Source organism: Choloepus didactylus, chromosome 15 (genome assembly GCF_015220235.1).
Source record: "Choloepus didactylus isolate mChoDid1 chromosome 15, mChoDid1.pri, whole genome shotgun sequence".
Classification (NCBI taxonomy): Eukaryota; Metazoa; Chordata; class Mammalia; order Pilosa; family Megalonychidae; genus Choloepus; species Choloepus didactylus.
Genome location: NC_051321.1, coordinates 65,483,422 through 65,505,070, shown reverse-complemented (window position 1 = coordinate 65,505,070; position 21,649 = coordinate 65,483,422). Strand labels below are relative to the sequence as shown.

General features: G+C 33.3%; 1 protein-coding gene and 1 long non-coding RNA gene across 6 annotated transcripts in view; one reads left to right on the top strand and one right to left on the bottom strand.

Moving 5' to 3' along the window:
- TET1 (tet methylcytosine dioxygenase 1) overlaps nucleotides 1-21,649 on the bottom strand; it is a 144,727-nt gene that overhangs the window by 9,640 nt on the left and 113,438 nt on the right. The window contains exons 8-13 of one of the 3 annotated variants that reach the window (XM_037805257.1): nucleotides 16,560-16,710; nucleotides 16,148-16,234; nucleotides 12,075-12,164; nucleotides 6,315-6,452; nucleotides 3,547-3,895; nucleotides 2,773-2,994 (exon numbers count right to left, since the gene is read on the bottom strand). In XM_037805257.1, the coding sequence (XP_037661185.1) occupies nucleotides 2,783-2,994; nucleotides 3,547-3,895; nucleotides 6,315-6,452; nucleotides 12,075-12,164; nucleotides 16,148-16,234; nucleotides 16,560-16,710 (1,027 nt within the window). In that variant the 3' untranslated portion in view covers nucleotides 2,773-2,782. The remainder of the gene's footprint in view (nucleotides 1-2,772; nucleotides 2,995-3,546; nucleotides 3,896-6,314; nucleotides 6,453-12,074; nucleotides 12,165-16,147; nucleotides 16,235-16,559; nucleotides 16,711-21,649) is intronic. The other 2 variants (XM_037805255.1, XM_037805256.1) reach the window with 2 other exon arrangements.
- LOC119510853 overlaps nucleotides 1-21,649 on the top strand; it is a 156,282-nt gene that overhangs the window by 27,057 nt on the left and 107,576 nt on the right. For 2 of the 3 annotated variants that reach the window (XR_005212048.1, XR_005212047.1), the window contains exon 3: nucleotides 10,033-10,167. This is a non-coding gene — a long non-coding RNA (uncharacterized LOC119510853). Of the gene's footprint in view, nucleotides 1-10,032; nucleotides 10,168-10,887; nucleotides 10,937-21,649 lie in introns of those variants that run through there. The other variant, XR_005212049.1, reaches the window with a different exon arrangement.

Genomic DNA, 21,649 nt, shown 5'->3' with positions numbered 1-21,649 from the left:
TGAGGACATTATTCATTCTGAAGTTCTAAAAAAAAATTTTGGAAGTGCAAAAGCAGCTGATGTTAGTACCAAGAAATAGAAAAAAGTAATGCAGCCATGTATTGAAATAATTAATCATATAACAGTAAAATTTGATCTACTTCAGAAGAGCTGCAATTCTTGTCTCAGACAATACAATCTGGAGACATGACACTTCTCATTTCTAAAGAGAACATATACATAAGACCCAAGCAGTGGTACATCAGGCGGCCTGTGCTACTATTAAGTCTGTGTCTATTATTATAGAGGTCAACTGTCAACAATTTAAATCATGGAAAGGAAAGTTTAAAAAAATGATGAGTATACTATTTAGTCAGATAAACCTTGGAAAAAATTCTTTTGTGTGAGATTACAAAAGAACAGGCTACAGACCACATATTGTATGTGTGGCTACTAATAGGGTATATACTGAAAGACAATAGCTAGAAGATCACATCTAAAAATAATTTACATTTCAATCAGCATCTAATCACTATGTAAGGATGCTATTGGGAATGACGGAAGGATGAAGACAATATTGTTGCTTTTGTTTACAAGCAGTTGTGTGGTTCATGAATATGTGAACCCTAAAATAAGCCTAAGTTAAATATCTGGAAAATAGAGCTATCAGAAAAAAAAAAGGAATCACTGTTTTCACTGCCTTGCCTGCACTGTCATTTCTCTCATCTTAAAAAAACAACCTCTTTAAAAAAATACAAAAGTAAAAGAAGTTAAGGAAAACTCAGTAATACTAAATTTGAGTATTGATATAAATTAATTTTTTTATTTTTTTATTTTTAGGCTCCTTAGAGAAATGACTGATTTTAGATAAATGGGGCAGGAAATATATAAGATAAGCCTGGAACATCTTGTCATAAGAGTCTATCACAGACAGTCAGGGTCATGACAGATGAATTGAGAAGCCAGCTTGAAGGAGTTTCTACTGACTAGAGATGAGACAATTTGAACATTTTAAAATTTAGCTTAAAAAAAAAAAAAAAACACCAGAAATGTACTGAAATATAAATGATATCAAAGAATATAATTATACTAAAATTAAAAAAAAAAATTGATCACACTGGAAGATGCTTGGGAACCAAGAAGCATTTTGAAAGCTGGCAAATAAAGGCCAATATTAAGCATGTATCCTGACTAGCCTGTATGAACTATACCTCAGAATTATCAAGTTATTGTTAAGAATAGTATTTCTTTTTAAAAGATGAACTAAGAAATGAAAACTAACGATAGGCCTTGTAACTCCTAATGATGATCACATGAGTTCCTAAAACCATTACATAAAAAGCTAATAGGGAACATTACCAGTTAATTAGGCTGACAACACCTGAGCCATGGATCAGTTGTAACATCACAAAAATAGATACCATCAGCTAGTATGTGCTCCTTGATGTGATGCAATAGGAGTATACAAATGGAGAAATGTGAACACTGATTGGAATTAAGGCGTTATTGATTTTTTGTTTGTTTATTTAGGTCTTTTGGTTTTAAAGATTCCTTATCTTTTGTTAACACATATTGATGAATCTATGGATAAAATAAAATGAGTTCTGCAACTTGATTCAAAATAATCTAAGGGGTAGACATGGATAAGGGTATAGATGAAACAAGAATAGCTATATATTGAAAACCGTTTAAGCTTGGATAGGAGTATGTATACAAGGGGAGGAAGGATTCATTAATCACTTCTCTCTGTTTTGTATATTTTTAAAAATTTCTATTAAAAACCCCCTACAATCTATAACATTCACTGCATTTTGCTTATCCCCTTTATAGCTAGTCACTTCAAGATCTTCCATTTTCTTTCCTATTTCCTCATGAATCCACTTCATTCATTCTCTTCTCTACCACTCTACTGCTCTAGCAGGGCCTCCAATATCCTTCACACTAATGGTCAAATGCCAGTCTTCACTTGGCATGAGAGCAGCATATGACACAATCACTCCCTCCTTGAAACACTACTCTTGTAGTTTCATACCTGCCTTGCCAGATCTTCTCAGTCTCTTGCTGGTTCTTCCCCATTTCCAAGACCTCTACAAATTGGGAATTCCCAGGATTAGTCCTTGGATTTCTTTTCTATTTCCTTCAGTCCCTTGGATGACCTCATTCAGTCTCATGGCTTTAAATCCCCTCTCTATGCTATTGACCTCCAAAATTATATCTCCAGCCTGGTCCTCTTCCCTGAACTCAATTCTTTTATTCAGCTAGCTCACCTAACATTTCCACCTGAACTTCCAATAAGCCTCTCAAAACTTATGTCAAAAACTAAGTTTCTGATCTCCCCCTATCTATCTTTCCAAACCTACTCTCCTCTCTGCCTTCTTCATCACAGTTGATGGTATCTGCCTCCCTCCAGTTTCCTCAGGCCAATAACATTAGGGTAACCCTTGACACTTATTTTGTCTTACACTCCATATTTAATCTATCAGAAATCCTGTTGGCTCTACTTTCTAAATGTATCCAAAATCAGGTATTTCTCATCCCCCTGGTCAGAGCTCCAACATCTGTCTCTCTCTCTCTCTCTCTCTCAGATTATTTGGGTAGCCTCTTCATGGTCTCCTGACCTTTTTATCCTCTGCCCCTTGTAGTCTAGTTTCAACTCAAGAATTAGTGTGTTAGGGTTGAGTCAGACCACATCCCTTCACTATTCTGAAATCTTTCCTCTCACTCAAAATAAAAGGCAAAGTCTTTACAATGGTATACAAAGCCCTACTTGAATGGCTTACACCCCCCCCTTACCTCTCTTATCTCATCTCCTATTCTCTTTCACACTCTGTTCCAGCTGCACTGGCCTCCTTGCTTGCATCAAACATTCAAGGTAAATTTCTGCCTCCGGACAATTGCACTTGCCATTTCCTCTGCCTGGAATACTACTTCCCCAAATAGCCACATTGCAGACTCTCATTTCCTTCATGAGTTTACTCAAGTGCCACATTTTCAGCGAGGCCTTCTTCAACAACCCTATTTAAACAGAATATGTTCACAGCATTAACTTGCCCCTCTTTCACTGCCAGTTTGCCAACACCTAGAACAGTTCAAAGTGGTCCATAGTGTTGTTCAGTATCATTTGCTACTTAAAGTAATGTTAACTAATTACCTTAATTAATTAGTTAACATCAGTTAACTTAATTTGATGTTAAAGGTGATCAAGGAAGGTTTCATGGGAAGTGATGGCATTTTATCTATGCCAAAGAAGTATGAGTAAGGTTTCAAAACAGTTGGGGAATTCACAAGAACAAACATTAAGAACATGCCTTTTTTTTTTTAAGGAATAAATAGAAAAATAAATATTGACAGGTCACTTTTTTGTTCGTTTTTTGTTTTGGCAGGTATGTCGGCATATATAAATTGTCTTAGTTTTAACTCTAAACAAACTATAATAATAAAGACAAGTGATATTCAAGAATAACTAATTAACATCTTTTCTAAAGAAAAATAAGGGGCAAAGGAAGTCCAAACCCTTTGCCAGTTAAAAGTTGTGCAGAGAAAATTATCAGGTTCCATAGGCCTCACCTAAAAGCGGCAGTGATGAGGCCTTACTGTTGTTTGCCATCAAATTATTCTTCCTCTTGATTCGTGGAATGAGTTTCTTCTCCACTGCTCTCATCTTATGAGCAAGAACCTCCGTCATCATCGCTGCTCTCTTCTTCCCAGAACGAGGAACAGGCTGAGTGAAACGTGTTCTTTTTTTGCGGTGGGGCGTGAGGACTTCAATGGCCCCAAATTTGATCTTGGCTTCCATTCCTTCCCTTGAGCCAAACTCATCTGTGTCTGAAAGTTTATAAAGAGGTAGCACATGGAGCTGCTCATCTTGAGGAATAACACCCAGTGAGCGGTTATCTTCTCGTGTTAAAGTACAAACCTGATAGGAAGAAAACATGAAATGGGAAATATAGGTCCTGCACATTTCTTGTTAATTATCCCTAGCTTGTCATTGTAAAAGGGACCTGCATTCCCTTTTTATTTCCAATCAATTCTTGCCAGCATATTAATTTTGGATAAATATCACATTCACTCAATTCTGATAACTTATCAGTTGTTTTGTAAGCAGACCAGGGTAATTTTGAGTTGATTTTATAAGTAAATGATTATATTATATGTATTTTTAATACTAAAGCTTCTTCTTGTTGCATTCCATCACACTGCATTGCCTAAATTCAGGAATAGCTATTGAATTATGTATACTATCTTGTCATTAAATATTAACTATTGAGAAGATATGGTTTTAGTCTATATAACAACCATTTCTTAATATTTAACTATCATCACATTCCTTGATCATGGTGAATTATCCTAATTTGCATGGTGAATTATCCTAATCCTAATCTAGGATTTTTTTCACTTTTGCTTCTAAGTGAGATTTATCAATAAGGTTTTATTTTTTCCCGTTAGGGTGGTTTTTTTCCTTCACTAAATGAAGTGAGATATCAGAAGCAACGAAAGAGACACGAGAGATTTCTCTATGCATCAGATTTACATTCTAGTAGTTAACATTAAAAAAAAATATTTTAGCTTGATGAAGAATTTTCTCTTTCTGTTCCATGTTGAGTAGCCATGTCAATAAATTCTCCTGCCTGTCTTTAGACCTGAAATAGGACATCTTTTAAAAAATTCTCTAAAATATAGCCTATCTTTAGCATCCCTTCTTACTTTTAAAAGTTTTGTTTATTCAGTGTGAAGAAAGGAATATTCAGAATATGTACTGAAAATCCATGACTTAGCTATTATTAATATTCTGCTTTATAAACTAATATTTTTATTTTAATTACTTTTAAAATGTCATTAAACCCATCAGAAATACGTCCCATGATTTCTTTATTTTTCTTTAAACATTCCTCAGATTCTGAAGAACTTGATGGATACAGGTTGGTAAACAAAGATAAGCTAGAATGTTTTTAAACACTCTATTTTCTCAATATTTATAAGGCATATTAACTAGCAAGGTTTGAAATATTGAACTCTCCTGAGTGTAATCTCTTAATAATAATTAAAGAATAAAACATGTTAAAAATTAAAATATTAGGAAAATAAGTTTCAATCATCTTGTTTGTACATAGGGAGAATAAAAAAAGGGACAAGACTAGACACTAAAGAGCATAATTAGAAAGACTAGAGAAACAGGGCAGAATGAGAGATAGTAGTAGAATTTCAAGACTTCAGGATTTCAGATATGGGGAAATTTAGAGTGTTGACAGGTTCCAGGGCAAGAGCCTCAATGCATGAGTAACCAGAGTGACAGAGAATAGGAACTGAAAATTAGTTTGGCTCTGAACCTCATCCAGACCATCATCTAGTCAATTACAGATATTCTGTATTGGGGGTAATTCAGGTAAAATGTGCTAACCAAGTGATGATGATGAACCACTTCCCAGCTAGGATGACCAGGACAGATTTACATAACTTGAACTTATGGAAATACAACAGTGTCAACATTAGTAGAGAGGAGTAATATGCAAAAAAATCATTTTGGTTCCTTAATTTATCACTGCTAGATTTCTACTGATAAAACAAGGAAGGAGGCTGGCTTTTGATAAGATTTGAAGGTGGAATTCTAATCACAGTATTAAAGCCTATGTAGCTATCTTAATGAAGGTTTCAAAATTACTGGACAAAGCAAATTGGTACAGTGTATAAATAGAGCCAATCACTTTATCTTTCTGACTAGGTGAGAAAAAGACAATTTCTTGAAGCATACTCATTTACCTGACAAAAGACTATTGTATTATTTTTCATGAGGTATTCTGCCTAACTTAAGTATCTCTTCATTGACGCAGGGCTATGGGCATGTTTTTATTTCATAGCTGGCAACAAACTGTGCACACCTGAGTACAAATATTGCTGATAAATTTGAAATATCAGTATTACTTCATACATATTGGTATTTAGCAACCAGTGTGCATAAAAAAGGATGATACCTCTGGCACAGTTAACTCACAGAAAACTCTGAGGTCCAGATGGCAAAATGGAACATTAAGTAACTTGCTTAACTTCATACCTACCAGTTTGACAGTTGTTTTAAATAATCATGTACTCCTAGCTTCCAGCAGACATGCCACAATTAAATGTGTAATTCAAGTCTTTCCACAAAATATTTGCTTAAGGCTGGTTCTATACATTGTGGAACTGCACTGGTAATAAAATTAATACATAATACCTGTAGATAATTTTATGCCTAACAGCACGCAACATAGGATTTGTCACAGCAATGTCAGTCATTTTTTGGGACCACAGCCTAAGCATGTCACAATGGAGCCAAGAGAACAGGTCTCCTAGGCACATACCACAGTGCTTCCATTATTCATGTTGTGAATGTCCCTGTGGGGATGGGCACAGAAGTCTAGACAAGCAGTGACCCCAGAAAAAGGACGACCTTCCTTGCTGCCTAGCCGACATTCTCGGGCCACGTGTTCATATTCCACCTGAAAAAGAAAGAATAAGGCTCAGCTTTAAGTGACAGAAAGAATCATCTTCAGTAAAAAGTAAAAACCATCTCCTGTCATATTTCCTAGAGGAATTACACTTTGTACATTTGATTTTTTGAGCTTACACTTTATTATTGTAGTGATTGTGTGGTTTATTAACATTCAGAAGAAGTTTGAGAATACATAGAATAAAACAAGAATCACTGAATTATGGCTGAAGGCAGGGCCAGATATTATTTCTGTTGGTAGTGGATATGCAAGTGAAGTGGCCTAAAATATTACATTAGGAAAAATGACAAATATAGGGTATTAACCACATATACAAATATTCAATGACTACTAAAAGGTAAACATGTTTCATGAGCAATTATAGGAAGTGAATTTATAAATCTTTAAAAGAATGAAGAGATAAAATTCAACAGAGCATATCATTTATGATCAAAAAAACTTAAAGATTTAAAAAAATCTGGGTCATGAGGACTATGGACTATGGAACATGGACTATGGTTAGTAGTACAATTAGTTAAAATTAATTATAATTAATATTGTAATTGTACAGTGTACAATTAGAAAAATGTACTTCCAGCAATTTTAACAAATGTACCACACCAATGCAAGGTGTTAATATAATAGGGTGGTACATGAGAATTCTGTATTTTATGCATGACTGTTCTGTAAACCTACAAGTTCTCTAATTTAAAAATACATATACAGTGAATCTCCCTGGCAACATGGAATATGACTCCCGGGGAGGAATGTAGACCTGGCATCGTGGGACAGAGAGCGTCTTCTTGACCAAAAGGGGGATGTGAAAGGAAATGAAATAAGCTTCAGTGGCAGAGAGATTCCAAAACGAGCCGAGAGGTCACTCTGGTGGGCACTCTTATGCACACTTTAGACAACCCTTTTTAGGTTCTAAAGAATTGGGGTAGCTGGTGGTGGATACCTGAAACTATCAAACTGCAACCCAGAACCCATGAATCTCGAAGACAGTTGTACAAAAATGTAGCTTGTGAGGGGTGACAGTGGGATTGGGAAAGCCATAAGGACCACACTCCACTTTGTCTAGTTTATGGATGGATGAGTAGAAAAATAGGGGAAGGAAACAAACAGACAAAGGTACCCAGTGTTCTTTTTTACTTCAATTGCTCTTTTTCACTCTAATTATTATTCTTGTTATTTTTGTGTGTGTGCTAATGAAGGTGTCAGGGATTGATTTGGGTGATGAATGTACCACTATGTAATGGTACTGTAAACAATCGAAAGTATGATTTGTTTTGTATGACTGCATGGTATGTGAATATATCTCAATAAAATGAAAAAAAAAATAAAAATAAAAATAAAAAAATACACACACACACACACACACACACACACGTACCTCCTGTTTAAAATAAAAAAGCATTGACAATTACCTATGTTGTTTCAGATTTATTTTGTCTTCCTTAATTTAAACCTTTCCATCCTTCTATGTTTGCTTTTGCCTTTCTTCCTTAGTCTGTTCAAATTTGTTTCGTCAGAATAATTTAGAATTTCCCTTCTTCCATCAACCAAAAGTGTCTTCATGTTTATAATTATTTTATGGCTTTTAAAATACTTCTTCTTCATTGTTTTTTGTTTGGAAATATGGCCTTTCATAAAAATTTCATAAAATTTCTTTCCTGTATTTAAACCTTTCCTCTCTAAGATAATCTTTCTTCTTGAACCTTCTCTAACATGATTTGCATAATATACAGATACTGCTTTTAGAATTTTTTGGTACCTCATTATGGTTTTGATTTGCATTTCCCTAATGACTAACAATATTGAGTATATTTTCATGTACTTATAGGCCATTTGTATATTTCATTTGGAGAAATGCCTATGTAAAGAAATATTTTACCTATATATTTTTTTTCCAGTATGTGTATATTGTTTAAGCAACAGTCCAGGATTGTGACGTATAGCAGACATCTTAAACATGAGAGTTTTGTTTCATAGTAAGCACCAGCATCATGCACACAGCATCAAGTTGTTTTATATGAAAAATGCCCCTGTGGGATACTGTCCTTGATGAAGACCTGCTTCTATGCAAACACCTCCCTTGCTTGCTTCACCACTTTTGGTTCCAATCAGTTTATACATCCTAAGCCTTCCTCTGCAGGAGAGCATCAGGCTTTGCTTGTCAGCCAGCCATGTTAGTATCTGGTTTATTTCTTAAGGTCAAAAAATAAAACGCAATTTTTCTTTCCTTAGCAGGTAACAAGGCATGAAGCACAGACCTCTCTATTGTTCCATGTTGCACAGTGGAATATAAAATGCTTTTAGCAAAGGACCCTAGTACATTATAGCAACACCAAGGAGAAGGTTCTTCATAAAGCCAACCTTGTATATTGGGGGCCTGAAAGAAACAGTGCTTGAAGACTGTTTACTGGTCAGTCCATGCAAGATTTGGTAAACCCAAGTAAAGCTAGAAGAAAAAGGGTTTGAAAAATCTTAATGGAACCAATAAAATTATTTGTTCATAAAACATGGTATGAAGTGTCACAAAGCTTTCCCTCATTTCTACTACTAAAAACACTCACGCTTTGGTCAATAGTCTCAGGAGTCAGGATAGAAAAGAGAAACCAGTTCTTTAAAAAGGGGAGAAAAAAGAAAAGACTGCAAGAGTCAAGTGCTTCTTTTGATGGTACAAATCCAAAACCTTTCAGTCAGCTCCAGTTGTGCAATTCATAAGCATGGAGAAAACAAACAAAATGACAGAGTTCAGAACAGTAGGAATTAACTCAGGACTAGGCTGAACTTGCCACCAGGAGTTGGGTTTCTTATGGCCGCAAGGACTTCTTTTCACTTTGTCCCAGGCTAATTTGTAAGTCTGAGTTCACATTTTCATAAATGTCACCTTCTCCCTTTTAAGAAGTCTTTAGAGCATGCTTCAGAAGAATTCCTTCTCTCGGGTACAGATGATTCAGTATCTTACCTTGCTAACATAATCCTGATACAAAGACTAGGATTTTTGCATATACATTAAAAGAGGGGTGGTCAATAGTTCTTTTTAACTGAGTAAAAAAGAACCCTCAAAACTAATTAGTAAGAAAATAAACAACCTAGTTGAAAAATGGTCCAAAAGATTTGAATAAACACACTTCACCAAAAAAGTGATACAGATACCAAATAATCACATGAAAAGATGCTTGTCATAATGGAAATGCAAATTAAAACCGCAGTGAGGCACCACTTCATACCCTTTAAAATGGCTAAAATTTTAAAAAACTGACAGTACTAAATGTGACAAGGTTGTGAAGCAACTGGAATTCTTACATTGCTGGTGGGAATGCAAAACTAATCAAATTAGCAGTTGCCAAGGGCTGGGAGTGGGGATAAAATGTTAACTGTTATTTATTCTATGTAATGAGAATATTGATTTATGTCTTATTTTCTGTACTGACTTTTTAAAAAAATAGTCTCAAAAAAATATAGAAACCAATAAAGAAATTTAAAATCTGAGGGGGGGATCTTCCCTTGGACTTAGCCCAAGAAGGAGGATTTTCTTCAGGTGTCCCAAAGATGCTAGAGGCCATTTTGTTCCTCCTCACAGGTTTTCTACTGGTTCATCAAAACCTAATGAAAAATTGGGTCCACCACCTGGAGGCCACAAAACCCAGGACTGTTCCTGCTATTGGGGTCAGTGCCTTTGAAGGTGGAGATGGTGGTCATGTTGCCAAGGAGTAAGGTAAGCCAGCATGAGAGAATCCTGGAAGATGGGCTACACCCAGCGCAGAGCAGCTCCAGACCCCACCTTTACCTTTATTTTTAATTGAGTTATTTATCTTTTGATTGCTGAGTAGTAAAAGTTATTTATACATACCAGAAACAAGTCCCTTATCAGATGTATGATTTGTAAATATTTTCTCCCATTTTGTTAGTTTTTTCTTTTTCATTTCTTGATTGTGTCCTTTGAAGTACAAAAGTTCTTAATTTTAATGAAGTCCAATTTACTTTCTCTTTTGTTGCCTATGCTTTTGGAGTCATATCTAAGAAACCACTGCCTAATCCAAGACTACAAAGATTTATATCTATGTTTTCTTTAAGGAGTTTATATAGTTTTATTTCTTACATTTAGGTCTTTGATCCATTTCAAGTTAATTTTTGTATATGGTGAGAGGTACAGGTCCAGGTTCATCCTTTTGCATATGGATATTCAGTTGTCCCAGCACCATTTGTTGAAAAGACATGGCATTCTTGTGGGAAATCAATTAACCATAAATGTGAGGGTTAATCTCTGGATGTTCAATGCTATTCCATTGATCTTTATGTCTAGCCTTATGCTAGGACTACACTGTTTTTTTATTAAGATTTGGAATAGGTAAGGGTGAGTCTTCCAACATTGTTTTTCTTTTTCAAGTATGTTTTGGGCTATTCTGGGTCTTTTGCATTTCCATATGAATTTTAGGATCATCTTTGTCAAGGCAGCTGTGAGTTTGATAGTGATTACATTGAATCTGTACATGAATTGGTGAGTATTGCCATCTTAACAATATTAAATCTTCCAGTCCATGAACATAGGGTGTCTTTCCCTTTATATGGGTCTTTAATTTCTATCAGGGATGTTATGTAATTTTCAGAGTACAAGTCTTGCACTTTTTTTCTTAAATTTATTCCTAAGTATTCCATTCTTTTTGATGCTGTTGTATGTGGAATTGTTTTAATTTCATTTTTGTATTATTCATTGGTATGGTAGAGAAATACAACTGATTTTCAGAAATTGATCTTGTATCTTGCAAACTTCTTAAAATTGTTTATCATTCTAATAGTTTATATGTATAGATTCATTAAGATTTTATATATAAAAGATCATGTCATCTGCTAATAGTTTTAAAAACATTTTTTATTATAGTAACACACTGAATACAATGTTCCTATTTCAACCATTTTTAACTGTACAATTCAGTGGTACTAATTATATTCAAATGTAGAACTACCATCACCACAATCTATTACTATAAAATAGACAGTTTTACCTCTTCTTTTCCAGTCTGGTTGCCTTTTATTTGTTTTTCTTGCCTACTCTAGCTAGAAACTCAAATAAAATGTTGAATATAAGTGTTGAGAGTGGTCATCCTTGTCTTGTTCCTTATCTTAGGCTAAAAGCTTTCAGTCTTTTACCCTTAAGTATGAAGTTAGCTGTAGGTTTTTTATAGATGTGCTTTATCAGGTTGGGGTAGTTACTTCTATTCCCAGTTTGTTGAGTGCTTTTATCATGAAAGTGTGTTGGATTTTGTCAAATGAGTTTTCTGCATCTATTGACATGATCACGTGGTATTCTGTCTTTAATTCTATTAATATGGTGTATCACATTGTCTGACTTTCATATATTAAATCAACTGTGGATTCCTGCTTTTTAAATTTTTACTTCTGGAAATAATATTTCTGTCACCCTGGAGTTAAAATTCAACTTCCTTGAAAGGAAGTTTTCTTTTTTTTTAAGGATTAAATAATTTTCTAAAGTGTCCAATAAAAATAGATATATATTAAAGGCCAAATTTTACAGAAGTCCTAAACACATCTATTACCAATGAATTTCCTATATACAGCAGTTCAGCTATGTTAAGGAGCACAGTATAAGAGCCCATGACATACCTGATTTTGGTAAGCAACTGGAGCATACTGCTTATAAATTGGAGCTAATTGTGTAGCCAAACTCTGCAAATTATCTTCAAGGTTTTTTTCCTGTAGGAAAAGAGAGTCCGTAAGTTGTTTTATAATGACATACAAAATGAGATTAAGGTATGAAATTGAATCATAAATCACTGTTGATGGATGGAAGATACAAAATTGATACTTACCCTGATAAAAACAGCTTCCATAGAAAACAATATAACAATGATTATTAAGTCTTTTCTTAATCTAAATTGTTAGTCATTGTTATGCTATGTTATTTAGTCTATTAGAATAGCTATATAAATAGCTATTTATAAGCTATTAGAAATCTAAATGGTGTTCGAGGTAGGCTGCAAAATTGCCCATGTTGCTAACAATAACCATATTTTATATTTACTCAATAGTACTGGGCACTTAAAGTAAATTAAATTAGACAAGTCTCCTGCTAACAAGGGGGAGATGTCTAAGTAAAGAACTATGACATAATATGACAAGTTTCTATAACAGAGAAGGCAGAACAACACATAAAGGAGAAACTATGTATCAGATCCTGTGCAAAGATCTTCAATTAGAATATGTCCTCAACATTATACCATGAGGTAGGCATGATGATTTACCCTTTGTAGAAGGGCAAGGTGAGAATGAGAGGTTTAATAAATGACTCAAGATCAAAGGTTATAAGTGGGGTGCTGGTTGTCAAAATCAGTGTTCTCTTTTCTGTACCATGATGGCTACAAATTGAGGAAGATTTGATAAGACTGTGAGAAGCATTTATACCATGTCAAGAAACTGAACTGCTATTGACAGTAGAAATATATAAGGATTTTTCAAAGGAAAACTGTCATTTTAAAAGAGTATTAAAAATGTCACTGACAACAGAATGAAGTATGAAGCAGAGAAGGAACACTTCGGAGGCAAGAAAAGATGAAAAACCACTGGGATAGCTTATCATATAGATGATTATATTCTAAATCAAGTCAAAGACTTGATTAATGAACAGTCACAGTCGAGGCAGTCAATTGAAAGGGGGCTGATATCTAGGATGAAGAGAGATAAATGAGGCTTCTGCCTTATTTGGTATTTGGTAGATGGAGATGTGCCATAAATACAGAAAGAAGATGTTCATGTGGAATCAGTTCACCTCTGGTATGCATCCAATTATTTTAACACCCAAAGCCACACAGCAATGTAGACATAGATGTCAATTCTTCAGTGATTTCTAACAAGCTTCAGTCTTGGAAAGCATCAGTGATAACCCATTTCGTTTACTTCTGATTTATGTTGACGATTTCATCATGCAAGATATTTATGCACATAGGATGAATTTCTAGATTAGTCTGTTCCATTCATTTGCCCACTATATATTAGTTACTCACTGTAGCGTAATAATATATAGCCAGAAAAGTCATTACCCTACTTCACAAACACGTCCTAGCTATACTCACACATTGATTATTCTATTTATTTGGGGGAAAATTTAGAGTTATTATTTAAAGACCCATGAAACAGTTTTTGACTGTTTCCTAACATTTTAAATATTCGGTGGGGAGGATAACCTTGTTTTATTGCTTGCAGAATGATGCAGGGAAACTGTAGTAGTCATATACTGTTGTTGATGTAAACTTTGAAAAAGCCTTATTTACATATTTAAATTCTACATTTCATATGCACTATTAAGTTTAGAAATTTCAATATTCTTACATCATTTTCTTCTATTTTATAGTGATATCTACTCTATTATGGATCATCCAGTGTCAAAGTCAAACTAATTTGTCATCTTATGAAATTCTTATTGCATTTATTGTGTGGAAATGTTGAAATAAAGTAAGCAAGTTGAAACAAATCAAATAAATCATGTACTGGTATTTTATAAATGTAAGGCTGATTTTTCACATTAATTGTTTCATTAGAATGAAAGTGCATGTAAGATAAAGAGGCTTCGTCTTATCAGACCTTATGGTTCTCAAGCCTCCATCCCTCTGCTATTCTCTACACTGGATATCTAGGACAATCATATCTACATCCATGGCTATAATTGCCACTTGGACCACAGACCACACTTTGAGTTCCAAATACATTAATTATTATTGACTTTATAGCCCCACTTGGATTTCCCTTAGGAATCTCAAACTCAGCATGTCCCAAATGAATTCATGATTTGCCATCTATGAACCCAGTCCTATTCCTGCATCTCCATGTCGAAGAATATTAACAATATCAAATTTAAAAAAATCTCTACAGACCAACCTCTGCTCACCATTTCCTCTGTCAAAAGCCTACTCCAAACCATCAATATCTCTTCCCTGGACTATTTTCATAGCTAGATAGCTCATTTCCTAAACCCCATACTGGCCACTTCCAATTATTTAAAGAGGAGCCAGAGAGATCTCTTTAAAAGAGAAGTGTGATTTTGTCGCTCTCCTCTTAAAGCCCTTCAGTGATCTTCCAAAGTGGTTGACATGGCTTACAAAGCTGCTGCATGCACCTCACTCTCCCTTGCCTCCTGAGCTTCAGCCAAACTGGCCTCTGTCAGTTCCTGGAATGGTTCATGCTTCTTCCTGTATTATAAGCACTATACAAATATTACTTAATATTAATAATAACCACAAGCAAATACTGAGCTTATATTGATGAATCACATAACAGTATTATTGTTATAGAATAAAATTTTGTCATGCCAATGTCAATATTACTAATATATTTATATACTAAAAGACACTTCTATCATATAATATTAGAAAGAAAATTAACTGGTTAATTTTAAGAGAGAACTGACATCACATTATCAAGTGTTCAGATCTTTCAATATGGTGCCTTTCTATATTCAGGTATTTTTTTATGTCCTTTAATGAAGTTTTATAGTTTTTTCCCTACAGGTCCAATAAACTTATTATACCTCTTATGAGGTACTTAACAGATTTTGTTGCAAATGTTAGAGACTTTAAAAAAAAAAGTTATGTTTTCTAATTGGTTATTACTGGAAGATAGGAAAGTCATTGATTTTCAACAAGATGACTTTTCTGACTACACATATTAATATGTATAGATTAATCATAATATTCTGTAATTTGCTTATTTTGTGTTTTAAATATAGGAAAGCATATTATCTGTAAATAATTATCTCACTCTCTGCTAATACTTAGAAATATTTCCTTTTCTTGTTTTATTATAGTGGCTAGGAGCTATATAAAATGATGAATAATTCTGATTGTCTTTAAAGGGATCATTGTTCTACTAATTCTGAGTTGTTTCAAAACACTATATTCATTATGTTACAGACGTAGTTGGCTTAATTCTTCCTGTCTTATTTTGTGTTTTCTATTAATCCTTCATAATGATGATTTAGTTTAACTCCCTTTGCTAATTTTTGGATGGATTGCTTTTTTCTTCTTTTTTTTGGGGGCAACTAGTTCAAAAGCTATATATATATATATATATATATATATATATATATATAAATTTTATTCATCTAAAAATTTTTTAACAGAGCCTTCCTCAAATATTTGTTTTTCTGACAGTATCTAGAGCAGTGTTTTCCAAGCTGTGGGCCATGACTCATTAATGTGCCATGTAATAAGCTCAGTAGATAACAACTAACTTTTTAAAAAGAAATTTTTTATAGATAAAAAAATATTATAGTATGTCAAAACCATATTTGGTATTAGCTTTTATTATATTTCAGTATCATCTTTGTTATATATTATAAGGCTAAATATTCTTTTCTGATAGTTTTGTTTTAATTATTTGTGTGTATATATGCATGTGTATACTGGTTTACAATATAAACTGTTTTTTACTCTTGGTCATTGCTCAAAGTATGAAAAACACTGATCTTAGAGGTAATGAGCATCTAAATCCTTCCCACCCAAAACAAGGCAAAAAACATCACCACACTTAGTTCCTATTGGTGTTCCACCCCCACCCACTGACTATCCCACCCCCACCGAATTGATGAATATGGAATTAAACTTATAGATTGTTATTTTAATTAAAAATATAAGTACTCAACTTATTTAAACTTAACAGTAAGTTTGACTAATTTCTTTGCTCACCATGGCCTCGTGTCCCGGACAGATTCGTTCCGGTTTCATATATCTTCTTTCTGGATAACGTCCTTTAGTAATTCTTTCATAGTAGTTCTGTGGGTAGTAAACTTTCTGAGTCTTTGAAATGTTGGAAAATGACTTTATTTATTCTTCCTACTTTGGCTGGGTATAAAATTCTAGGTTTTTTTAACAGTGATTCTCTCTGGGTGGGGAAGTGGGAGAAGGGGCCCAGGGACACTTGGAATCTGGGTTGGTGGTTCAAGACCTTAATTTATTTAGAATTTTTCACTATTTAGTTATATATATATATAATTTCAATACTACTTCTTAATGTTTAATACTTCTAGTGTTCAAAAAAATTTTTAAGGAATGTACTTATATATTCATTTTGTAATTCAAAAATATAAAGGACACTTACGTGTAAGGGAGAACTTGGATCAATTCTAAATCTTCTGGGGCTTGGGCTTCTACCAAATTTGCAGCCATTGAAATACATACTCCATGAACAGCCAAAAGAGAATGAAGCTCCACAAGTCTCTGGATCAATTCCTTGACATGTACAGGTACGACTGTAAGATGGTAATTGCAAGGGAATGAACTGATAAAGCAGGACAATACCTCAGACAGAACATTTCAGGTGCAAATATTTTTAGAAGTATAGATGGCCAATAAACTGGTTATAACACTCACCTATTTTATTTGTTATTTAATCTAAAGATGTTTTAGACTAATGACTCAAAGCTAACTGTACTTACTTGATTTTAACTAAACTTTGAACTAAAATGTTTGTTTGAGATTGTAAATCCAAATAAATGGAAGTATACTATACAGATCTGAAATATCCACAGTCTGTTTTGATTTGGAGAGGTCTGAGGAAGGAAGTAAAAGGGTCTGAATTTTAAGCCCTGGTTATCTTCTTGTCTCTTTGAACTTAAGTTTCTTCACCTGTAAAATGAGATTGCTATAATAAAGGATAATATGATATATTGTTTGTGAAATGAATATGTCATTTTAAAGCAAGTCTTTATGAATATCACAAGAGAAAAAATTCCATGGAAAGCTGTCCCGTACAGTAACTTGGTAACTGTATCCTTTGGGAGCATTTTTGAAGCCCTAAAATCCATAGTAAGAATGATATTATTTAGAATATATATACATATATATGAAATGAAGGAAAGTAGCATACACTGTTATTGTGGTTGCAAATTTGCACAATGCTTGAAAAATTTTAATAGTATGTATCTGCTATTTATGTAATGATTAAAAATATAAAGAACCAAATTTAAAAACAAAAACACATTTTTAAAAAGTAGATAAAAGAATATGGAAATTTACAGATCAAAATTATTTTTTTAATTATTGAAGTCAGGAAAATGTGTGATATGTAAGATAATAATATTGCTTGCAAACAAAGACTGTAAAAAGAAATACTCAAGATACTATCAAGGAAAAAAATACATACTATGAAGGAAAAAAAGGGAGGAGGAAGAGGAGTTCAAACATTTTGAACTTCCCCTAAAACTTCATAGAAAGATAAGAGATACAATTTGAAAGGACAAAATATTACAAGTTGATAGGACAGAAACACGGGATGCAAATTTAATAAATTTAATAAAGGGGTTAGATTAAATTTGAAATTGCAGAATGAAAATAAAATTGCCAAACTGAGAAAAATATAAATAATTTCTTTAAGTCATTGAAATAATAAAGAAAAGAATCAAGTTGAATTTACTATTAGCTGTTTATTTAAAACCAAAAACACAGAAGAAATGTGAAAAAAAATTGAACTACAACGCTTCTGTAGAACACTTTAAACAGATAAAAATCACCAAAATTGGGAACATGTGCTTTAAGTAGTTCCTAATGTCATTGAGAAAGATAATGTTTCTACCAATAATGCTTAAGTGAATTGAATTAGGAGGAAACAATCAGAAAAAGCAAAATTGACCAAAGGTCTGCAAAACTAGCCTGTTCTCATCAAAAATGTCAATGCCATGGAAGACAAAGACAGATTTTCAGAGACTAAACAGACAAAACAACTGAATGCAGTGCATGATCCTGAACTGGAGCCTGGATGGAGGAACATTCCTATGAAGTACATTATTGGGAAAGATCATATATGAATAAAACTATAGATTAGATTAAATAATAGTATTTTAACCAAGTTATATTTCCTGACTTTGATGATTATACAGGAGTTATAGGATATACCCGTTGAAGTTTTATTTAAGGGAAAAAGGCATGAAGTCTGCAATTAGCTCTCACCTGGTCCAAAAAAACAAAACAAAAGAAAACACACACACAAAATTAACAATATGTATGTGTTTTGTCTGTGTGCATAGGTGTATAAAGGCAAATATGACAGGATGTTAACAATTGTGGAATCTAGGTAAAGGTATACAGGAACTCCTTGTAGTATTACTGCATCTTTTCTGAAAATTTGAAGTTTTTTTAAAAGGATAGGCTAGAGCTACATTGAGGGAAATAGAATAATGCTTACTTTATTGGCTTGTTGGAAAGATTAAGCAAGAAAATATATGTATATCACATAGAACAATGCCATCACACAAGTATTATTATTGTATACCCATATACTAAAATAATTAGCAGCCTTTTAAAGTAATGTATACATACCTGTTGACATTAATAAGGAAAATATAATGAAATGATATTATATGCATAAAGAAAAGCTCTAGAATGCATACAAATCAATATATTGGGGCAATTGGGGAGGAGAGGATATATATTTTTGTTTCATTTTTCATAAAGGCATTTCTTTTAAAGAGACCTGTTGAAGGAAACTATAAAGCAGTGTTGAAAGACATAAAAGAAAACTTGAACAAATGTAAAAAAAAATCGTGTTATTGGATAGGAAGACTCAATATCATGGACGTCACTTCTCTTTAAGTTATTAATTTAATGCAATCTCTTTTAAAATAGCATTAAATTATTATTAAAACTAAACAAGTTGATTGTAACTAGACAAGTTGATTATAAACTTTATTTGGAAGCACAATAAAAAGAATTAACCAAGAAAACCTTGCAAAAAAGCAACAAGAGGGGACCTAGAATTACAAGATTTAAAAATATATTATAAAACCCATATAATTTGAAATGGTTGGACGCATACCTGAAAAGGCAGATGGGGCTATTATACAATGAATTTAAACCTCAGAAATAGACTTAACTACATATATAATTTTAGTATACAGTAAAAACAGCATTTCCAATCAAAGGGGAAAAGATGTACCTTTAGTAGTAGTAGTAGTAGGATAAATGGAAAAAAGTAAAATATGGATCTCTGCTTCTCACCATTCACCAGCATAAATTTTAAATGCATCAGAGATGTGCATTTTTAAAATGAAATTAAACAAGTACTAAAAGAAAACATGGATGAATTATTCTATAACTGCATAAAGAGAAAAACTTTCCAAATTATGACTCAAAATCCAGACATAAGTAAGGGGGAAGATAGTTATATTTAATTATACATATATTTGGTTACATAAAAACACTTAAAATCTAGGAATAGAATGAAACTTCCTGGACATGATAAAGAGGATATATGAGAAAACCTCAGCCAATATTATACTAAATGGTGAAGGATTGAAAGCTTTCCCTCTAATATCAGCAGCAAGATCTTATTTTTGAGTAACTGTCACCACTGTTACTCAACATTGTACTAGAAGATCTAGCCAGAGCAATTAGGCAAGAAAAAAGGAATAAAAGGCATCCAAATTGGAAAGGACAAAGTAAAACTTTCCCTATTTGCCGATGACATGATCCTCAATATAGAATATCCTGAAAAATCTAAAACAGAGCTACTAGAGGTAATAAATGAATTCAGCAAAGTGGCGGGTACAAGGTTAACAAGCAAAAATCAATAATGTTAGTATAAACACTAGTAATGAACAATCTGAAGAGGAAATAAAGGAAAACATTCCATTTATAATAGCAACTAAAAGAAGCATATATCTAAGAATATGTTTAATCAAAGACAAAAAGAACTTAAACATGGAAGACTACAAAACATGGCTAAAAGAAATCAAAGATCTAAATAAATGGAAGGACGTTCTGGGTTCACAGATTGGAAGACTAAATATTGTTATCAATTCTACCCAAAGTGACTTGCAGATTTAATGTAACCCCAAACAAAATTCCAACAGACTTCTTGCAGAAATGGAAAAGACATCAATTTTATATGGAAGGGTAATCAGGCCCTGAATAGCCAAAGCCATATTGAGAATGAAGAAAGAAGTTGGAGGGCTCACATTTCCTGATTTTATTACAGAGCTACAGTAATCAGAACAGCATGGTACTGGCACAAAGAGAGACATATAAACCAATGGATTCAAATTGAGGGTTTAGAAATAAACCCTTGCATCTATGGTCAACTGATTTCTGACAAGAGCGCCAAGTCCACTCAATGAGGAGAGAATAGTCTCTTAAATGGTGCTAGACTCTATATTCCTGTGCATTAAACACATTAAATCTAAGAACTTCTGTTAATCAAAACATGTAACAACAACAGAAGAAAGATGTAACAAGTAGATGTCCATATGGAATATAATGAAGGTGGATCCCTACCTTACATGATGTACAAACATCAACTCAAAATGGATCAAAGACCTAAATATAAGAACCTGAACTGTGAAACTCCTGGAAGAAAACATAGGGAAGCATCTTCAGGACCCTGTGTTAGGCAGTGGTTTCAGACTTTACATCAAAAGCTCAAGTAACAAAAGAAAAAAATAAATCAATAAGACTTTGTCAAAATTAAAAACTTCATCATGAAAGTAAAAAGACAACATAAAGAATGGAGAAAATATTTGGAAACTACATCTCTGATAAGGTTTTAATATCCAGAATTTATATAGAAATCCTACAGCTCAAAAACAACAAGACAAACAACCCACTTAAAACATGGACATTCCTTCAAAGGAGATAAACAGATAGCCAAAAAGCACATGGAAGGATGCTCAACATCATTAGCCATTGGGGAAATGAAAATCAAAACCACAATGAGATACCATTTCACACCATTAGAATGGCTATTTAAAAAAAAAAAAAAATAACAAGTGTTGGAGAGGATATGGAGAAATAGGAACACTTGTTCATTTTTGTGGGAATGTAAAATGTTGCAGTAACTGTAGAGAAAAGTTTGGCAGTTCCTCAGAAAGTTAAGTATAAAATAACCATATGACCCAATAATCCCACTTCTACATATACACCCAAAAGAATTTAGAGGGACTTGGATCTTTACACACCAATCTTCATAGTGGCATTATTCTCAATTGCCAAAAGATGGCAGCAACCCAACTGTCTACCAACTGATGAATGGATAAACAAAATGTGGAATATACATGCAATGGAATATTATTCAGCCATAAAAAGGAATGAAGTTCTGATACATGTGACAACATGGATGAACTTTGACGACATTAAGTTGAGTGAAATAAGCCAGATGTAAAAGGACAACTATTATATGATCTCACTGATATGAAATAA